General features: G+C 36.1%; 1 protein-coding gene across 4 annotated transcripts in view; it reads left to right on the top strand.

The window, feature by feature from the left end:
• The window catches only part of LOC150093925 (cilia- and flagella-associated protein 91-like), a 201,447-nt gene that overhangs the window by 118,975 nt on the left and 64,969 nt on the right, over nucleotides 1-17,503 (top strand). For all 4 annotated transcript variants that reach the window (XM_090413047.1, XM_090413045.1, XM_090413046.1 and 1 more), the window contains exons 11-12: nucleotides 5,053-5,274; nucleotides 14,343-14,497. In XM_090413047.1, coding sequence (XP_090269173.1) covers nucleotides 5,053-5,274; nucleotides 14,343-14,497 — 377 coding nt within the window. The remainder of the gene's footprint in view (nucleotides 1-5,052; nucleotides 5,275-14,342; nucleotides 14,498-17,503) is intronic.

Below are 17,503 nucleotides of genomic sequence, written 5' to 3'. Positions count from 1 at the left end.
TATCCCAGTGAGAGCAAACAAAGTTTGCGCCTGAAAATATCTTCAGGACTAAATATAGTGTTGTACTATCTTATCCAGTAAGTAGTGCAACACCAAGGCAACTCGTGGCAAAGGTGGAGCAAGCTACCAGGCACTTCTAACCCAGTATCTCCCATAATGCAAAACACATTTCCTATGTGGATATGTATGAAGAGACCTCAATAAAGGTCGAAACTAGTCTGGGTAGATGGCCAATCCCTTTAATGCATAACAGTATACATATCCACATAGGAAATGTGTTTTGCATTATGGGAGATACTGGGTTAGAAGTGCCTGGTAGCTTGCTCCACCTTTGCCACGAGTTGCCTTGGGGTTGCACTACTTACTGGATAAGATAGTACAACACTATATTTAGTCCTGAAGATATTTTCAGGCGCAAACTTTGTTTGCTCTCACTGGGATAAAGGATTAAACTAAATCTATTATAGTCTAACCTAGTGATAAATAAATTTTCAACATCTTTCTCTAAATCCAGAGTAATTTTTAAAAAAGGTGATAAACCTTTTGGCAACTCCCATAGGCACAGATGACTTGCTACTGCTTCTGCCTGGTATCTCCAGCTCTGGGCCTGGCTCCCACTGAAGAGACCTCAATAAAGGTCGAAACTAGTCTGGGTAGATGGCCAATCCCTTTAATGCGTAACAGTATAACAGTATACATATCCACATAGGAAATGTGTTTTGCATTATGGGAGATACTGGGTTAGAAGTGCCTGGTAGCTTGCTCCACCTTTGCCACGAGTTGCCTTGGTGTTGCACTACTTACTGGATAAGATAGTACAACACTATATATATTTAGTCCTGAAGATATTTTCAGGCGCAAACTTTGTTTGCTCTCACTGGGATAAAGGATTAAACTAAATCTATTATAGTCTAACCTAGTGATAAATAAATTTTCAAACCCAGAACCATATCTGTGCACAGTACTCAAGATGCGACCAAATCATAGCCTTATATAAAGAGAAACTTGTTAACATGTTTTTCAATCCTTATCTTTTTCTATCTTTACTTTTTAGCATGTTTTTCAAAAACCAAGTAATCCTTTGAGCTATTTTATCAACTTTTGCAAAATATGCCCTCAGAACTTCAACTCTCTGTCCACCATTATCTGCAAATCCCTAGGCATTATGAATTTTTTGCAATCCAGTTCCAACAATGTGATACACAGTATACAAACTTCTCAACCCAAAGTGAAAAGTAACCTTACATAACCTTACATTTTGCAATTTTAAATTGATAATCATTATCTGTGACCCATAATACCAAATTATTTAAATCATCCTGCAGAATATCTACATTATCTTTACACTATTATTGCCAACTATTATCAACATATCCTCGTCACCATGAAAACCTGATGACCAAATCTGTGCAAAATAATCCATATGAAGTTTGATCAAGAACTTATGCAATGGGAATCATAACCTCTTTATTTCTGCAAGTCAAGATTCTCTGCATTATTGTCATTATCTGATGTGATGTCTTCACAACTTGTGCAATGTGGCCTCTGAATTTCAGGTACTTGTCCACCACCACCACCACTCCCAGATCTCTCATCTCTTCTACCTCCTTTAGTTTTTTTTACCAAGTATATGCTTTGTATCCCATTGTTGCTTACCAAATTTCAAAACCTTATATTTTGCAACATTGAACTGATAGTTCCACTTATCTGCCCATTCATGCAATTTATTCCAGTCCTCTTGTAAGGCCATAACATCTGCTTGACTCTGCATTGCTCTCCCTAATTTTGCATAATTTGCAAACAGCTACATATCACTAATTAAATCCATCCCAATATCATTCATATACAAATTGAACAACAATGTTCCCAAAACTGACCCCTGCAGCATGCTACTAGTGACATTTCTCTTTTGGGATACTGCACCCTGAAATACAACTTTCTGATACCTATCTGACATCCAGTCACTGATCCATGCAGAAAAGTGTTATCTAATCCCATCTGTTTCGATTTATTTAACAGCTTGTTGTGTTGAAGTCTATCAGAAGTGCTTGCAAAATCCAAGTACTCCATTATATGCATCTCCCCTATCTAAGATATTTGTTACCTTGCTATTTATTTCTTTATTATTATTTATTACATATTTATATATTTTAATGTATTAGTTTATTTAATGAAAATCAAATCCAATATACATAAAAGATACACAGATCATTCCTGTGTAAAATAAACTACATCCCTTTTATAGAAAGTGTTTTTCACTTGTTACAAAGTAAATTATATTTGCCAAGAAATACTATTCTTGTTTAATCCTTTACCCATCTCTGAATCCTTCACATGCAAACAAGGTTTGCATGTGAAGTATATTCACAACTAGGCTACTTGTATATCGATGCTGTTGACTTCACATTGATTGCCTCAGTATCTCATAATACGAGGTGGTATCAAAAAGTTTCGAGACTAGCTCTGTTTATGAGAAATTACTTTATTTATCTATGTTTACTCACTATCACCTTCAAAATAGTCTCCTTGCATAGCAATACAGCACTTCCAGCATTCCTGCCACTTCTAGAATGTGTCCTGGAAGTCTTCTTTTCGAAGCATGTCAAATACCTTCTACAATTCATGCTGGATCTCCACAATGGTCAAAACAGTGACCTTTGAGCTGGATCTTCATCTTCAGGAAGAGGGCAAAGTCCACAGGAGCCAAATCTGGCAGGTATAGGGTGGGTGCAGAAGTGATGTTGCAGAAGATCATGTTGTTTCCGGCGAGAAACTAATGTGTGAGAAGAGCTCGATGACAGGGTGCATTGTCGTAGTGGAGCATCCAGTTTTTCGCATGCCACAGATCCGGTCGCTTTCGCCGAATGTCCTCCCTCAGATGCCTTAAAACCTGGCAGTAGAACTTGCTATTGACAATCTGGCCCTTAGAGACGAATTCTCAATGCACAATGCTGAAAGTCTTCCAGTGATATTCTTCCACTTTTGAAGTGCTCGTGCCACTCAAAACACCTCAAACGACTCATTGCAGCATCGCCTCAAACTTGCCGAATCATGTCAAAAATCTCTGTGGCAGATTTGCCCAGTTTCATGCAGAATTTCATGGTCGCTCTTTGTTCTAACTTGCTGTCCATGATGAAATCGCAGCCATCGTAACGCACGTGGTCAGAATAGCACCAGTTGCACAGCTCCCGATGTACACAGGACAATGTCTTTTGGCACACTGACTTATGAAGGCTGGTGCTCCATGTGACTGTGCATGCAGCCTTGTGCTGCCATCTGTTGGTGTGTTACAAAACTAGTCTCGAAATTTTTTGATACCACCTCGTATATCTCAGTATCTCATGGTGGCCTGGTTGGCTGAGTGGTTAGTGTATCCGCTCTCTGGCCAAAAGGCTGCGGGTTCAAATCCTGCCGTGGGCATGGATGTTTGCAGTTGTCTGTGAAAATATTAGTGGTGGTGGGGGGCTGTAGATGGCATTGGTGTAGATGATGATAGTAGTGGTTTGTCAGGTGGAAATGGAGAGCTGTAGAATAGGTTACCTCCCTCGATGAGTCTTTTAGATTCCTTCGAGGTGTCACATAATAATAATAATGATGATGATGATGCAAAACACACATCCTTTCAGATATGTATATTGCTATGCATTATGGGAAGGTCTCTGCCCAGACCAGTTTTGACCTTTATTGAGGCACTCTTAAAGTGCAGGAATACTTCTCCAAAAACTCTGGATGATCTATAAGATCACTCTAAGTCACACTGAGTGACTCCGAAAGGATCACCAAACTCACCATGGTTGACCTAATTTATTCCAGGACAGGGTTCATTGGTGGCTCCACTCAGTGATAGGCAAAAACCTATCACAGAGCAGAACTGCTCCCCCAAAGACAAACATTATTAAAACATCATCAGTGGGATCCATACCCAAGAAGATAATATTTATAATAATGATAATATTTATTATTATTATTATTATTATTATCATCATTATCCTAAGACCCCATGGAGTCACAGACTCATCTAGGAGATCCCATTTTGTCATACACACAGTTCATCATACCATGTCTTAAACACATTCGAATTCTCTGCATATACCACTCTTTCAGGCAGTGCTTTCCAATCATTCAATCTTTCACCATTTTGTGGAAAACAAGATTGAATTAATGCAGAAATCATATATTTTCCATATATAAGGGGCAATGAAGGTGCATCACCTTATTATTAGAATACTCTGGATCAGCGATAAGTTTTTTTTCACTTAGTTACAAATTACTTATGCTTGTCAAGAAATTATATTTTTGCTTAATCCTTTACCTAAGCATAAGCAACATTAGCATGTGAAGTATATTCATAACTAAGCTTCCTATATATAGAGGCTATTGTTCACATCAATTTTTCCAGTATCCTATAATGCAAAGTACACTTACTTTAAGATGTGTAGTGATCCCCTCCATAATGCGTAGTAATATACACATTCCAAAAGGAAGTGCACTTTGCATTATGGGATATTGAAGCAGTTTATGTGAGGTCAACAGCCTCAATATCTTTATGCAACTTATTTGCTTATACTTGAGTAAAGGATTAAACAAGAATATAATTTCTTGACAAGTATAATGATTTCATTTTTCTTTCTGTATTCTGTATTTCATTCAGTATTCATTCTTCAAATGCCACAATATTCCCAAACCAGTTAATTGTTCCTTGTCTTTCAATCCAGTCACAACTTTCAAATATTTAAAAATACAAGGAAAAATAGTAAAATGTAATACCTAAGTAAACTGGATATTAAAAAAATACTATAATGTAACATTGAAAACCACCATTCTTTTTAGGTTGAGGAATCCTGAGAAACTGAAATAAAATAATAAAACAAAAGGAGAGAAATTTCAAAACATGGAAGAATATTTTATTAATTACAGAACTCTTTTGTAAAAAAAAATTAAATAAAAAATGAATATGCTGCTCCTTACTGAACTATAATGATACTTTTGTCCATTTATCATATACAGATGTACATAATTTATGTTATTTATTTGTGTTTGATTTGTTTTTAGGAAGGACAGTATGATGAAGCTCTTTCAGAATTAGAAGGAACAACTGTTAGTTCCATATTGAACTTCCTTAGTAAAGAAATACAAAGATTACAAGAAGAAAGAAGAATTAATGATTTAGTCCTCATTGCCGAAAGAGAACGACGCATGAGAGAAGCTGCAGAAGCTGGTCTGCGACAAAAGGAAGAGCAAATAAGAAACATACAGGATGAAGTATATAAACAGGTTAGATAAATTTAAGGTAAATTTAAGGTATAAATAAGTTTAAGGATATAAATACACTCGGGTCTCTTTTTATGCATATCTTTTTTTATGCGGTTTTGAAGTTATGCGGTGCATATTATTATTATTATTATTATTTGATACCTCCAGGGAGTCCAAAGACTCATCGAGGGAGAGTGTGCCAACAGCATCGAATGATTGGTCTCCTTCCAACTATTAACCATGCTCAAACTTACTTAACTGAGCCATTAGTAGCAGAGGCTCTACCAATCAACCAACCTTTGCCGGCAATATTTCATGCAAATTTGGGGTTTCCCCATTGTACATAATGAACAATGTGTTGCAGCACATTCTGGCGTAACGTGAGTAACATGTAAGCAGTGAGTGCGCGTGAAGTTTAATTTTGTACGTAAGTGTTTGTCTTTTCGTTATTGTAAGTCTAAATTTTGCTAATTTTTATTTTAAAGATTTAATTTGGCCCAATGGAGAAAAAAAAAACAAATAAAAGCAATTTCTTTGGAAATGAAAATTAAGAGGAGAGGGATCTATGGCGATTGGTAAACATTTTAATTTAGGCGAATCTACTATAAGAGCAATTAAAAAGAATTCGAAAAAACGGAATGAGCGCTCATAATTTGGATTGAAGAATTAACTTAATAGAGAATTCCTATAAGTGGTTATTTAATTAAACATAAAGCTCTTTGGTTTTATGAACAGATGAAGCAATTGGAGCCATCTACTTCCGCTTCCCAGGCTGATAAAGAATTTTCGGCTAGCAAAAGGATGGGTTTTTAAAAAGGAATGCACTTCATAATGTGAAGATTACAGGCAAGGTTGCAGTAGCAGATGAAGAAGCAGTCAAAAATTTTCAAGAGAAGTTAGCCAAAATTATTGAAGAAGATGGATATATTGACCTGCTCAAGTGTTTAAGAGTGACGAAACAAGATTGTTTTGGAAGAAAATGCCTAGTCGAACTTACATTGCAAAGTCTGAGAAATAAGGTGGGTTTAAAGGAAGCAAAGATTGAGTAACGTTTTTGCTTTGTAGCAATGCATCAGGGGATCGAAAGTTGAACCCTCCCCCTAGTAAATCGATCTCTAAGATCACGTCCTCTAAAAGGCAGAGATCTAAAACAACTGTGGTACATTGGATGGCTAATAGAAAGGCCTGGGTAACAACTGCTGTATATAGTGAATGGTTCAATAATTGCTTTGTACCAGAAGTGGAAACATATATGAAGCAAAAAAGCTCTCGATTTTAAAGTTTTATTAATTGTTGACAATGCACCAAGTCATCCGCATTTAGAACATCCAAATGTGCAGGTAGTGTTTTTTTTTTTCACCCAATACAACAAGCATTATTCAGCTATTAGATCAAGGCATAATTGCTACTTTCAAAATATATTACGTTAAGCACACTTTTCAATTTATATTGGATAAACTAGAAAATGAATCATTAACAGTAACTGATGTTTGGAAAAAAAATTCTATTTTGAACTGTTTAAATCATGTTGCATCTGCTAATGCTGAAATAAGACCACAAACTTTAAATGCCTGTGGTAAAGCAGCTTGGCTTGGATGTGTTGCAAACAGTGTAACCATTCAAATATCTACATTATCAGCTGAAATCATTACTTTAGCACATGAAATTGGTGGAGAAAGCTTTGATACATTTAACCAGCATGATGTGGATAATGCCTTAAGTGATGATGATATTATTGGATATCGATTAACTTTAGATATCGTCGAAGATCCAGAAAATGATAGTGAAGTGGAAGAAAAACCTTCCCCGCTCACTGCAAATATAATTCGAGAAGGTCTTGAACTGTGCATTAAATTGGAAAATCATTTTCTTGTTAATGACACAAATTCTGAACAAGCCTTTAAATTCCAAAATGAGCTAAAGGACTGGATATCGTGAGCTATATAAAAAATTAGTAAAATCATCTTTTGCAAAGTTTAATCACTGATTACATTGTCATTGCCTTTACCATGCAGATCTCATGCGCTGACAATCTCTTCTGGTGATGAAAGTGATTTCGCACCAGTTCGCAAACGTTGCTGAATATTGTCTAATAGTGATGATAATTCTGATGAAAAAATATAAAAAAATTGTTACTTTTCAATAAAATTAAATGAATAAAGCTTTGAAACAAACTTAGGCATTCTTATTTTCCTGAATTTTTATAAACTTTTTTTATACGATTTAGGTTTATTTTAATTCATTGTTTCGGTTTTATGGGATTTTAGAAAATTATGGAATGCGTATCCCTAATTTGTCAACGTAAGTTAGGTATTTTTTGTGCGATTTTTTATATGCGGTTTTCTGTGGAATGTATCTACTGCATAAAAAGAGACCCAACTGTATATATAAATATAGAGATATAAGGGGTGCTTTAGGGTCAGAGCTGTAATTTGACTTTAACTGTGAGGAAACAGACCTCCACATAGTCTTTAAAGGAATGCAGAGAACCGACCAGGACTTCTGACCTAATGTCCAGTCCTCGCCTACTCATGAAGCACCCTGTTAGGTATCTACCTGGATACTGAACGAATGAGGATGGATTGACAATTTGGATTTAGCTGACCAAATTGTATTCTTATTGGCTTAAACCACAAATAAAATGACGGTACAACATGACAGAATTTCATGCTGGCTTGGACATCACCCAGATAAAAAAGATCGACTTGTTTTCTCCAGGGAACCAGGGTGAACAGTGAAAAGTCAGCTACTGAAACAAATCCTGAATCACACCCCTGCTCAAAATCACCAGGTTTCAAGATTGGTACTACCAACATAAGATGCCTGAATGGCAAAGAAATGGAGCTGGCTGAGGAATTGGATTAGTACCAGATCGACATAATAGGGGTGACTGAAACAAAAAAGACAAAAACTGGTGAGATCTTTCTGAGCAACAAATACAAAATGTTATATTCAGGCAATAACATTCAGGGAAAAGAAGGAATAGCTATAGTATTCAATACAAAATACGCGGCTAATCTTCTTGAATGGAAAGCAATATCAAGTAGAGTGATGTGGGCAAATATCAGAATGGGGAACTGGACAATGAGATTTATTTGTGCCTATGGTCCCATAGAAGGTTCTACTAAAGTAGAAGCGGAGGAATTTTTTGAGGCTTTAGAGCAGTAGTTCCCAACGTTTTCTGGACATGCCCCCGCTCAATGCCTCAAAGATTTTGATGCCCTCTCTACCATAATAATCAGCCAAGTTCTGAAAAGTATAATATAAATAGGTACTTTAAATAAAAAAAAGGAACCTAGATAAAACTGTTTTTAATTTGACTTTCTTCAATGAATATAAATTTTATATTACACTTTGTATATTATAAAACATAAATCGAACTGAACTCGGGAAAGTAAAATCCAAGTAATTGTGATCCTTGAGTTTGATGTCTGCTGCAAAGAGTTTTTATTTGGGGTACTAATTTAGTCAATTTCAATTTCAATCCCCACAGTTTGTGATATCCAGATGAATTTTTTTTTCATTAACATGTCATTTACAGCACTAAAGCCATATTCAACTAAATATGACGACAGAAAGGGCAACAGTAATTTTTTGCAAAACTAGTTGAATTTCAGTATTTCGTTTTTGCCTTGTCAGAAAGCCATGCTATTGTTTCTTTTATGTCGAATAAAGTTCTAATAGACTTGTCATTTTGCTTTTCTGAGAGTTCTTCTTGATACTGTATTTATGTTGTCAGCTTTTTTTCTTCGAAAGTCAGGGTGACAACATTGACAAATTATCCCCGACAATGGTGATTTTTTTTGTCTATATCGGTGATGAGGTGAAGAATACAACATCATTTTCTAATTGTCCCCCAAAATATTCAGATTGCTCCCCCCCCCCCCCATTTGGCATATGCCCCATGTTGGGAAACACTGTTTTAGAGAAAGCAAATGACACAATGTAAAGGAAAAGTTGGTCCTTGTTGGGGATCTAAATAGCAGAGTAGAAAATGATTGCAGACATACAAAAAGATTTTGGGAAAATTTGGAGAAAAGAGCAAAGCTAATAATTATGGCAAATACCTGTTAGATTTCTGCTCAGAAGGACATGGACTGGTTATTACTAACACAATGTGCCAACATAAAAATGTGCACAAATTTACATGGAGAAAAGGCAAGGAATAAGAAAAGTCTCATTGACTATGTTATTGTTGATAGTGATGTTTTCCCACTGGTGCAGGACACTAGAGTGTACAGAGGATTTGAAATTGGAAATGATCACCATTTAGTCTTGAGCAGGATAAAACCGAATTTTATATTGAAAAGAAGAACATGCCAGAAAGTTTCTAGCAAATAAGTAAGCTTTTAGTCTTAGAGAATACACAGACAAATGTAAGAAAGCTAAACACTATAAAACTAACTAAACAAAAGTCATGAGAAGAGTTTGTCAAGAACATAGAAAATAAATATCAGGAAGGTGGCAAAATATTCTGAAAGCTGTTGAAAAAAGTCCGAAATGGAGGGGAGAGAGTGTGTTAAAAGGAATTAGAGATGATAAAGGTGACATAAAAACTGGAGAAAAAGATTTCCTTTATGTATAGAGCAATTACTTCAAAAAACTGCTAAACAAAACAAGCAGTGACAGCACAGTGGTTAAAAACACTCAACAAGCATGCAGTCAGAAATACATACCCATACTTGAAGTAGAAAAAGCCATCAAAAGCCTGAAATGTGGAAAGGCAGCAGGAGTAGATGATATTTGTCCAGAAATGCTTAAGTATGGAGGTATAAAAGTCTTGCAGTTCAGAAGACCTGGACAGAGGGACAAATTCCAGATGATTGGAGTAGACCTCTCATTGTAATCCATATACAAAAAGGGAATGTGAGAATTACAGAGGTATTTCCTTACTGAGTGTTCCTGGTAAGATTTATGTGAGTATACTTGAGAAACAGTTCAGATGGATTGTAGAAGTGAAGCTTGGTGAAGACCAAGCTGGATTCAGGCCAAATAGAGGCTGTCAGTCTCAGATTTTCACTTTACGACAAATAGTTGAGAAATCGTGGGAATATAACAAAGATCTGTATTTAAGTTTTGTAGACCTGTAAAAGGCTTATGAGAGGGTGCCAAGAGAAAAGCTATTAAAAGCGCTACAGTTATATGGTGTCAATGGGGCATTATATCAAGCAATACTTAGTCTTTATTTGAGTTGTAATTCAGCAGCTAGAATTGAAGGAAGTACTGGAAGATGGTTTGATATTAAATCTGGTATCAGACAAGGATGTACATTATGTTGAATTTTTTCTTGACAATTATTCATAAGACTATAACACTTTTTTATAAAATCTTTATCAAGTAGCTTTATTTTTATCCTCCTACATGTTTCGCCAATCTGTTTCTATTGGCATCCTCAGAGAATACAAATCAGTAAGCACAAAATGAAGGTTACAGACTAGGTTATAACCGATGGTTCTAAATCATACAAAAATTGGTATTGTGCGTGACAATGTGCGTGTCTCGTTAACGTGATTTATTCGTGATGACTCATGACGTAATTGTTATGAAAGTTCATTTCTTTGATGTTTAATGATCTGACAAAAGTTTTCCAAATTTCTGGTAAAATTAGACCTTGATTCTTGTTTAGGTTTTCAGTTATACGGGCGACTGTAGCTGCTTCTTTAAAGGCTCTTGAATGGTAGTTATCTTCTATGTATGGCATAAGGCTCTTATCCCACTCAATGTGATGGTTAGTAGAGGCAAAGTGGCATGAAAGGCCTGAAATGTCTTGTCTGTTATTTCTGACATATCCTATGTGTTCTTTCTTTCTCGTTTCGAAGCTTCTAGATGTCTGACCTACGTAACTAATACCACATGAGCAAGGAATATTATATACTCCAGAGTATTTGTAGAATGGGTGAGGATCTTTCGGTGATCTTAAAAATTTCCGAATAGTATTGATTGGTTTGAATGCCACTCTGATCTTGTATGGTTTTAAAAGGTTAGCTAATTTTTTGGAAAGGTTGTTGACAAAAGGAATTGTAATTGTACTGATGTATTGGACGTCATCACGTTGTCGATGTGGTATATCAGTAAACAGAATCTTGTTATAGAGTCTTTTAGGGTAACCATTTAAAGAAAGTTCTCTGGATATTGTGGTTAATTCTGTTAGTAGGTCATCCTTGTCTGTCAATTTATTCAAGTCTTCTTGTAAGGCCACGTCTTCTATATTTGTCCCAACTTTGCATCATCTGCAATCAATTGAATATCTCCATCCAAATCTTCACCAATATCATTAATATACAAGTTAAACAGTAATGGCCCTAAAACAGAACCCTGAAGCTCACCACTGGTAACTTTCCTTTTCCTGGATATCGCTCTCCATACACAACTTGTTGATACCTATCAGATAGCCAGTCTCCAATCCAATGCACCAATCTAATATCCAACCCCATCCACTCTTGTTTGACTATCAACTTATCATGCGTTAATCTATCAAAAGTGTTTGCGAAATCTAAGTATATTACTGTGTATCCTTCTCCTCTGTCCATGGAAGCAGTCACCTTATTGTAGTAAGTAAGTAAGTAGATTACTAAAACATCACCTCCCTTTAGTAAATCTATGCAGTCCATGAAAAATAATACCATTGTTGTAATAGATTTCACGGTTTGATATGAACACAGATGGATAAGAAAATAACTATTTATTAACTTAAAAGCTAATATTTTGCTGGTATTATATCCAGCATCTTCAGAGCACACAACACAAAGTTTGCTACAAATGCAAAACAACCACAATGGGACTGTGGGGCTAGTAAAAGTAATTGCAGCGTGCAACACAAGACTAAAGTCCTAATATGGCGCCATCTAGGTTTAGTCTTGTGTTGCACGCTGCAATTACTTTTACTAGCCCCAATGTTACACCGGATTGTGGTTTTTGCATTTGTAACAAACTTTGTGTTGTGTGCTCTGAAGATGCTGGATATAATACCAGCAAAATATTAGCTTTTAAGTTAATAAATAGTTATTTTCTTATCCATTAGACATTTTTGTAATTGAAACCTATTACAGAAATGTCTGACGAACACATAAGCCTATCCATGCATATAATACCATTGTTTTCAACCTAATTCTGAATCCTAGTTCTCACAAGCTTCTCCAACAACTTAACTACAACACCTGACACACAGATAGGCCTGTAGTTTGATGCTTGAGTTCGATCACCTCCTTTATGAAGTGGCACAATCTTGCCCTCCTTCCACTCCTTAGGAACTTGACCCAGTGCAAGATTCGTATTAAAAAAAATATGTCAAGGCCGGCTAGTCAACTCCCTGGCACATTCCTTCAGAATACGCGGTGATATATTATCAAGTCCCACAGCCTTATTTACATCTAGTTTGCTCAACTCCCCATACACCTCTTGCTCACTTACAGTCAGTCTCTCTTCCCCATCATCAACTGCTCTTAATCTCTCCATGACGACATTCACAAGAGTGAAAGACCTTTATGAACTTCTCATTAAGTATCTCTACCGCACCTTCTTCAACATCTATCTTTATACCATTTTCTCCAATCAGTGTCATCCTTCCATAATCATTCTTTTTTTTTGCTGACTACGTGTCGAAAGAACGCCTTAGGATTCTTTTTGGCTTCATTAGCTAACTTCTGTTCATACCTCTCTTTAGCTACCCTCACCAACCAAGTCACCCACCTCGCCTGGTCTATGTAGTCCTCATGGAATTGGTTATTTCCACTTCTCTTATGCTGCCTCCATAATGCCCTTTTTCTCTGTATTACATGCTTAATCTCTTTATTCATCCATTTCATGCCTACCTTATTTAATCTTCTCACTCTTGGAATACATGTAGACATTGCATCTACTAGATAGTTTTTGAAAATCCCTCAAGTGCATTGAACTCTTTTCCAGCTAACTCCTTATTCCATGCTACACCTGCAAACTGTCTTCTGAGCTCAATCATCAGCCTTGTAGTCCCACATATCCTTATCTCACAGAGGTCCTCACACTGCTGGCAACCACTTAGGAAATCACTGCATAGTCACTCTCACCAACTGGAGGGTGATTTGACATCTCATTTATAATTACATCCTCTGATGAGATGATCAAATCCAAGACCTTCAATCCTCGTATGCTCTCTGTTACACACATAGGTTGTTGTCCCTCAAAAACTCAATTTCTTTACTTCCAGTTGCTATCTTATCATCCCAGTCTATACTGCCGTAGTTAAAATCACCCTTTTCTTATTTGCTTGACTAATTTGATTATACATTTCATAGTCAATACCTTCCATATTTCCTGGTATATAACAACATCTAACCAAGTATTTCATTCCATTCACCTCTATCTCACACCATACTGCCTCAAACCCACTGGCACTAATTCCCCTCTTGCATCTCTACTTTGTATGGACATAACTCTTTCTCTATCATCAATAGCACTCCCCCCTCCCTTTTTACCCCTTCTATCCTCACGAAACACACTATATCCTTCCATTTCTATTCCTGTCAGGATGTCATCCACATCTAACTATGTCTTACTTATTCTAACAATTTTTGGGTGAACAGACTCAATTAGTGCAACCACTTCATCTGCCTTGTTTCTTACACTTCTAGCATTTGTATATAAACACAACATCTCATTCCTGGATCTACAGCTAGTTCCACTGATACCACTCATTGGATGTGGTCTCTCCATGCTCGACTGGGTCCATTTCCCTTTCTGCTTATTCATTTTAGAACCCTCTTCAATTGTAACTGTTTTCTCTTGATCCTAAGACATCCATCCATTCCTTTCCTGTCTACATATGCTCTCACATCCTTTTGAAGCATCCACCTTTCTCATGCTGTGTACCCCCCTGTCCACCCTGAGCCTCCCCATTTCCCTGTTCATCTTGCACACTCATTCTCTCATTTTCCATACTCATGCCACTTACTTCCTCATTCATAATAAAATAATATTGTGTGCATGGCTTAAGAATATAATAATACGTTTAACAATAAAATAATTTTTCCATTAGAACAACTTAAAGTACTTCAGTCAGTAAAATCTTTGACTCATTCTGCTTATATATGAAATATTTTCTATTTAAATAGGCTGTTCCCGTACATGAAGAATCAACAGAAAAATTCTGGCAGGATCTTGTAGTGGAATTACTTAGTCCTGATGAAAAAGTATCTGAAGAACAAGACCAGAGGTTAAAAACTTTAGCTGACAGCATAGAAGCAAAATCTGAAGAAGCTATTAGAAGGCAAGTAGCATTTATCTGCAATATATCCTTTTTGTGTCCACTTTGTAGATTTTTGTAATGATATATAGTGAGAGCAGGTTTGGAGAGTGGTTGGTGAGTGTAATGCATTGCCTGAGTGTGTTGTGAATGTAGACACATTGAATCCGTTTAATGCCTGGTGGAGATTTGTGTGTGCAATAGTATGTACCTCTCACAATGAGTCTCCGACTCCACGGAGGTCAGATGTTAATAATAATAATAATAATAACAATATTGTAGCCTTCACTTCAATCACAATAATTTTATCTTATTTACCTGCTCAATTTTTTTGTAGTGTTGTTTCACTACAATGGAACTGGATGTGATATTGATTAATATATTATGAGGCAGTGGAAGAGAAATGGCAGTGCCTGTAACTCATTTGCTTAATTTTAATCTCAGTAATATCAGAATTTGGAAGAAATGGAAAGAGATCAGGATACTTTTGTTAATTAAAGGAGGCTACATGACAGAGATAGCAAACTGTAGACCAGTCATTATTTCAGGAGTGGTAGTTATGGGTGTAGAATTCCAGAATGAATGAATGAATGAATAGAAATATTGTACTCTATAGGGAATATCGTAACTTTGTGAAGATATTCCCTATTGTAATATAATGAATTAGGAGTGAGTAATTTAGCAATTTACTCACTCCTAACATCAAAGTGACAACTGAATTAAATAAGGAATTGGTTCAGCCATGACACTGCTAGACTTTCCAAAGGCATTTGAAAGGATGCTAGATAGTACTTTATTCCATAAACTAATGCAATTGAGAATGGACCTAAAGCTACTGACATTGATAAGACAATGGTGAATAAATATCAGAGAACAGTGTATGGGAGTCAAATCAAGGAGAAAGTAGGTGACTCCTTAATGGACAAATTGAACACCAGAGTCAAAGTACAGAGCCTTGAGGCAGCACATCAATGAGAATGGACAACATTTGACAGGAAATATCCCATTGTTTATTAAGGATGCTAAATTGACGGAGGCAATAGTTAATAAGTGTGATGTAGAGGTCCTGAAGGATGATTTACACAGACTGGCAGATGATAATTATTATTATTATTATTACATAACACCTCCAGGTAGTCCAAAGACTCATCAAGGGAGGGAACCTGCTCTACAACTCTCTGTCTCCACCACTCCACTAACCACAACTACTTTCATCTACACCAGTGTTATCTGCCGCTGACCACCACCACCACCACTATTTTCACAGACAATCACCAACATCCATGCCCACGGTGGAATTCGAACCTGCAGCCTTTTGGCTGGAGAACGGAAACACTAACCACTCGGCCAACCAGACCGGCTAATAATGATTGGCTACTCTGATCCTAACAACTGAAGACTGCTAGGCGCGTTGAGTTTTAAACCAATAGAATATCACTTATAGGTCATGTATTTGCAGGATGGGCGGGAGGAGCATCTCTTTTACAGTCATTCAGTGATATGTAGTGGTGAGCAATGGAAATTTTAACAAAGGACTCGCATCTCAAGCAAAAAAAAAAAAAAAAAAAAAAAACTAACTTAGCCCTTATATTGCGACTTTGTAGAACTTCTGACAGATATTATAATTCTGTAGGATATCAATAATTAATGCTAGATCTTTTAAAAATTCTAAATTGAGAAGTCGGTTTTAAAAGCCCTTTTATTTATCATTCGATGCGAAATGCTTGCATAAAGCTGGGTAATTTCTCCACAAAGCAAGAGCCGTTCATAAACTGTAGCTGCCCATCGTGGTCCAAGCTCATGACGCCCTTATATTGCGACTTTGTAGAACTTCTGACAGATATGATAATTCTGTAGGATATCAATAATTAATGCTAGATCTTTTAAAAATTCTAAATTGAGAAGTCGGTTTTAAAAGCCCTTTTATTTATCATTCGATGCAAAATGCTTGCATAAAGCTGGGTAATTTCTCCACAAAGCAAGAGCCGTTCATAAACTGTAGCTGCCCATCGTGGTCCAAGCTCATGACCAATCTTTAAAATTTTGATGCCAAGGTCTTTTGCAATCGTATTTAAGTCTCGGTGATTTTTTGGTGATTGATGATAAAAAGCATATAATTTATCCATAAATATTTCAAAATGATTTATTTCTTTAATGTTTTTTATCGAATCGTATAATGCTAAGTGTAAACGATGAGTGCAATGTCAAATCACAACATTGGGAAATTTTAGTAGAAGTTTGATTGCAACACTTGATTTGTTTCCCAACATTACACTAGTTCCATCAGAACAAAATGCAATGAAATGATTTTTTACATAGTTATCAGAAAATCCATATGAATTTAAAGTAGCAATTATAGTAGTATGTATACATTCCACGGTGGTATTTTCTAGTTCTATAAGATTATAAAACAAGAAGAACAAGGGGCTCGCAAATTTGAGAAAAATTTAACAAAGGGCTTGAGCGAGCCCCTTATAGCTCACCACTGGTGATGTGTTTGATTTGTGTGTTGTGTAATATCATAATAGCATGCAGCCCATTTTTAATGTGCATTTGGTTTGTGGGTTGTCTAACATCGTAGTAGTACACAATGGATAAATTTATTATTAAACGAAAACGTGATTCTGTTGCAAATATTAATGATGGGGTAAGTACAAGTGGAAGAAGTAGTAGTAATGACGTCGCTGCATATACGAATCATAGAGAAGACAACATTATACATAGTAAAATAAAAAAAAATTAATAGACAGTATTCGGACAAATATTTAAGTTGGATTTTACATGGACCAATGAGAAAGAATGTCCTATTCCCCAGTGTCTTGTATGTGGGGAAAAACTATCCAATAGTGCAATGGTTCCTACTAAGTTGAAACCCATTTTACTACGAAGCACTCCAATCTTGCTTCAAAAACTAAAGATTATTTCAAGATTATTGGACATGCAAGTTAAACAAGTAAAATATTTTGAAAAGACTGTTAAAATATCCGATAAGGCACAACTTGCATCATATTATTATTATTATTATTATTT

This window comes from Typopeltis vanoorti, chromosome 23 (genome assembly GCF_054136105.1).
Source record: "Typopeltis vanoorti isolate ZY-2024b chromosome 23, IOZ_Tvanoo_1.0, whole genome shotgun sequence".
NCBI lineage: Eukaryota > Metazoa > Arthropoda > Arachnida > Uropygi > Thelyphonidae > Typopeltis > Typopeltis vanoorti.
The sequence above is the reverse complement of the archived record's forward strand: the minus strand, read 5'-3'. Positions and strand labels throughout refer to the sequence as shown.